General features: G+C 42.8%; 1 protein-coding gene across 1 annotated transcript; it reads right to left on the bottom strand.

Annotated features, from left to right (window-relative positions):
* Positions 1-3,256: 3,256 nt before the first annotated feature.
* SARC_00405 (hypothetical protein) lies at positions 3,257-5,485 on the bottom strand (the record flags this gene model as incomplete). Its single annotated transcript, XM_014305897.1, has 4 exons — positions 3,257-3,341; positions 3,756-3,962; positions 4,445-4,564; positions 5,343-5,485. The coding sequence occupies 4 exons, from the start codon at positions 5,483-5,485 to the stop codon at positions 3,257-3,259; spliced, it is 555 nt and encodes a 184-aa protein (XP_014161372.1).
* Between the last annotated feature and the right edge of the window lie 54 nt (positions 5,486-5,539).

Below are 5,539 nucleotides of genomic sequence, written 5' to 3'. Positions count from 1 at the left end.
ACACACACACACACACACACACACACACACACACACACACACAGACACACACACATATATATATATATATATGTGTGTGCGTGTGTTGTGTGCACGTTTGTCATACAGCTCACCCTTCCGTATAGTATTTTTCGCGTAATGAAGTATTCGATGATAACGTTTCTGCGTCCTCTCTGGAGGCTCCCAGACGGCTACAGTTGCAGAATTTCTGACGTGTATACGTGGACACACAAAAGTATTATAAATAAACAATAGTGGTCACAGATTGTTATCTTAATGTGCGGGCTGATTTTTAGACGATTCGTGCAAGTTAGGCCGCCTCAAAAAATGAACCTATTTGAAAACCCGAAGGACTATATTTAGGATAAACTGAACGTAAACGCTTATTTTTTTTCTTCATTTTTTTACGTTAGTGGGGCGAAAGTCGGAGATTGATATCGAATATCGTATTCGTAGATTTCGTACAATGTTAATTTTAATGGGGTATAATACTTCTTGACTATCTTTGATGTCTTATCACAATATCTCTAATGGTTTCACACTCTTGCATGCCTCTTCACACTCCAATATTTATATTTGCCACTTCCATTTTCTAATTTCCATGCGCCACATTTGTTTAAAAAAAAAAGAAAATAAAAGAAAAAACATATCGATAAATATTTCCTCCGCGTGATGGCTATGTACAAATGATTAGGATAGGAGGCTTGACTCTTGACATCTCTCTTAGACATCTCTTTTGGCCTGGTATTTGGTTTTAGGCGATATTGTTCTGTCGTTGGCTCGATGCTATAAATAAGGGAACCCAAACATATTCTGAGGTTAGAAATATAAAGATCATGACATTAACACATAAAAGACAAAAGTGGTTGCCTTTCAAAGTGCAGCTGACTCAAGAAGCAGTCCTACATCTAGAACCAGAAAAAGACTACCACCAGCATAATTGGTCCATGTTTGTACCTACAACTGAGGTGGAGACATTAATGTCTCTCCCTTACGAATCCCACAACACCAGTGCGTCGAACAACATGGCTCAGAGTATTCTACAAATCGAGCAGTTTAAGCCAATATCGCAACTGTTTGTACAACCGTCGTGCGACTACTCGCTTCCGTCTCAACGGTTTGTACATACGCTGCCTGCGATATCTGAATAAACTAATGCGAATCACAGTTACAAACCGTTCCGACCGATAAGCAGTCTGGAATAGAATCAGTGTGATCTGAGAACGGCCGATTTTGCTAAGATATTGAGGCGACCGATAGCCTCCGTATGGAAAAGAAACATGCTAGTGGTTCATTCCTATATGCAGGTTTCCTGAGAAACGATTGGATTCAGCGCGATTGTTTCACAACGAAATTGTTTGTTGTGCTATGACACTTCACAGAGAGACAACGGTCCCTGTAAATGTACCTCTGCCGATGTCATGTGCTGTTGACTCACGCATTCGTATCTCAGATTCTAAAGCGATCATCAAGTGTAGGAGTCAGGAGGTGCCCTGTGTGGAGTATACAGGGCAGCCAAGGCCATCATCTTGTGAAAGCATTAGAGACACCCTGCCGAACCTGGTTAAACTTAAATATTAGAATGTAAAATAATTTAGGTGCATATGCACAATTTCTGGTTAATCAGTACGTAGTTTGTTGAAGTATAATTATTGTATTGCTAATTTAACTATCAACTGACTATGACAATAAATAAATTAATTTAAGTAGGTTTCATTAGTTTTGTATTGATAACCTACAGAAGTGTTATATCTTCGCGTGGCCAGTTTTATAGTGAACATTCATAAATACATACACCTGCCAGATTCGCTATACCGAGTCTTCAGCTTGAATTGTCTCCTCTGAATACTGTGCGTGGAGACTGTATAAATGTTTCATCAATTATACCTTTAATTACTCGCACACTCCTGTTAGGATTCATGTCTAACTAATGGACACTATTATTTCGACACCCGATCACTAACAACACCAACAAGCAGTCGAAAACTCCGTCTATTCCCAGGAAAGCCTAAGGAAGCAACTCATCCCAAACCCAGGTCGGCTTATGAACCAGTAGTATGGTTCATGCTTCTGATAACTCTGTCGAATAGGTTAGTGATTGAAAGCTTCAAAAATCAGATAGAAACATTTATGCGAATATCGTGTTCTACCTCGTTTCGTTATACCGCTGACTATATAAATATAACACTTGTCACTTCTAGAAACCAAAATATACACGGTCGAAGTCAATGACTTGCTCAGCAGGAGAGTCGATTCACTCCCCTTCTACTGCAGTTTTCTACTGGTGCAAACCACCTCTCTTTATTGTCATTCCAAAAAGTCATAACATGCCAATTTCGAGCAGTCCACGGGGCGCTTCCCACACATTAGAATGTACTCCTATCTCTGATCGTATTGAGACGTCACTTTTCAACAGTGAGACAGTTTCCACCTGCATACAAGCACACTGCTATAAATGTTTCATCAATTGATCTTCTAATCGTTAAGAACTCGCACACTCCTATATAAAGGACTCATAGACATGGAAGATTAAGAACTGGCTTATTAGTGGACACGATTGTTTCGACACTCGACCAATTACAACACGAACGCGCAGTCTAGGACTCTGTCTATTCCAAGGGACGCCTAAGGAAGTATCGTATCCTCAACTCAGGTCCGCCTATAAACTTGCGATAGGGTATATCCGCCTGATCCCTTTGTCGAGTAGGTTTGTAATTGAAAGCTTTAAAAATCAGATACAAACATCTACGCGAACAACATGTTCAACCTCGTTCCGGTTTACCGCTGAGTATATACAATAGCACCTGTCACTCTCAGAAACCAATACATACACGGCCGATGTCAGTGACTCGCTCAGCAGGAGAGTCGAATCATTCCCTTTCTACTGCTGTTTTCTACTGGTGCAAACCACCTCCCTTTATTGTCATTCCAAAAGGTCGTAGCATGCCTTTTTCGCGCAATTCTACAGGGACTTTCCCAGATATCAGAATGCGCGCCTACCTCTTGATCGCACATTTGCCGACCGTATTACAACACCACTATTCCAACAGGAAATCAGTTCTTTCCTGCATACAGCACCTCGCACTAAACCATGATCCAATACAAGCGTATCCTCCGAAACAGGCGTTGAACCTCCGATACACAGCCACGTCTTCTACTGAGATATGGTCCACCACTAACACAGGACCACTGGTATTAAGATCCGGTGGACGGCAGCCCACAGACATCATTCGGTGTACAATCCAAGGAGTGCACACTACTGCGGGCAAGGGCTGCATAGTTCACGGCATTTCTTGTGCACCAGTATCGAGCACTGCTTGTTCGTGCATTTGCTAGTGGACCTGCGAGGGGAGACACAGAGATACAAAAAAGAATATAGCGAGTCAGCGGAAAGATTGATGTTTAAATAGCTAAGCATATAAGCCGAGGGGCGAAGCCAGGTTGAGCGAGTGTACAATATACTGACAATATATTGACGCACTCCTATGTTGCGTGCTCTCCTACCAGTGACACCCAACGGCCAGAAGGCCAGTACACGCTATTTAGGACTGCAGGTGAGCCCCAAAATCAAATACAAATCTGCACCAAAAAGTGGCTATTGAACAAAGCCAACTGCTGAGCTCGTGCACCATCCTAGGAGTATAGTGTTGACTGTCTGTCCATGTCTCTGCGCACGAAGTAAAGCAAAACACTTCAGACATTGGCCTACATTCACGCTGCTAACCCTAGTTCATAGCGGATGTGATAGAACTCACCTGATGCTCCCAAGAATACTCTTCTTGCAGTGGTGACACGTAGATGGCACACCCACACTGACAGTCTTGAACACATGGCCGTTGATGGGCTTCTTGTTGGGATTGGCCCCTTTGTTGGCCTTGTTTTTAGCGTATTCCTCCACACGCACAGCCTCCACATAGTCTGCCCGTCCCTTGCTCGCGCTTGGCAGGGTGTTGTTAAGTTTACTACGGCGTGTAGCAGGCATGGAGTTCGGCGTATGTGAGTGTACAAAACAAGGGACACAGTGCGTGCGGTGGGTGGATGTCGAAACAAGGCAAAATCATACGTTCTACACAACCGTGAAAGTATACATTTCTATACAAGATAGATAGACAACTTTACTTTGTTGAGGAGTACACCTTGTGAGTCACACAATGGTACGATTCTATTCTATATGAACATTAATGGTAATGGAAGGAGTTCGGTATCATAACGTGAGCGAGTATAAGAGAGTGACCCACGTTCTGTCAACTCTCTGATATCAAAGCACTAGAACTATATATATATACTTATACGTATACATATACATATACATATACATATACATATACATATACATATATATACATACATTACGTTCTTGACACTCTTGGACGATATTACACATAGACACCTAGCACTAACACCACGTATGTTACATCCTCATGACCATCCAGCACAGACATACGATGAATCGCTGCGCTTCGTGGGCTTGGTGCTCTTGGATGATAAGGCTGATATGTTGCTGCGTGACGAATCGCGTTGCTTGGCGTTGTTGGCAAGTATTGTCTTGCGGTTGATGGCGGTTCTGTGCGTATTAGACCGTTCAGGTGATACGACAGACAGGCGCTGTTAGTAACGACTACTGTGTCACAGTAGAGCGATTGTCCAGTACTGACTCGAGAGAGAAAGTATCTTCGAGTGATGCGCATATTGACGGGTGTTTAAACATTGACCGTCATGTCTGGGTGTCGTCGCTGACAAATTGTGTCCGTAACGACAGAAACAAAACCCGTAACCTTAGCCTATAAATAGGTACGAGCACTGAAAGTTGTGAGCACACACGTGCGAGGATAATCTAAGCACAAACACCGCGCAAATAACACTAAAACGACCGAAAACCTAAGAACGTAGGTCGACGCCAATGGACACGCACTGTACTGTACACGCCCAGGCCATAATCAGTCCAGAATAAAGACAAAACCCAATTTACTCGTATACAACACATCATTGGCCATAGATACCCTATATGCAGAACCCTAAAAACACGTATGTACACTCAAGATCAACAAGCTATCCGGGGATACAAAACCTTATGTACAAAACTCTATTAAAACGTATGCACGCTCCAGTTACACAAGCTATTTGGTCATACAAAACGCTATATGCATATGCACAAAACTATATAAACGTATATAAACTCAAGATGCACAAGCTATCTGGGCTTACAAAACGATACATATAAAACCAAATAAACACATATATACACGCAAGATTCACAAGACGCTATCTGATAAAACAAAACAATAAAACCACAAATACACACACTCCAGATACAGTACCACCCAGCAGATCCTTCTCCATACCGTTTGGCCTTGGTGAAGAGCGCGCGTATCTGCTCGTCGTACTGCTCGAGGTCAGTGCTGTCGCCTCTGGCAATGGCCACTGTGCGTGTGGCTGTGAGCTCTTCTATCTGTCGGTTGATGTCCTCCATGTCGTCCTGGCCCATGGCTGAGTAGGGCACCTGAGGCACACAGCCGACAGAGCACATATGTAAGTTTGT

The sequence above is a fragment of the Sphaeroforma arctica genome (assembly GCF_001186125.1).
Source record: "Sphaeroforma arctica JP610 unplaced genomic scaffold supercont1.12, whole genome shotgun sequence".
Taxonomy (NCBI): Eukaryota; class Ichthyosporea; order Ichthyophonida; genus Sphaeroforma; species Sphaeroforma arctica.
This window is presented reverse-complemented; position numbering and strand designations above follow the sequence as displayed.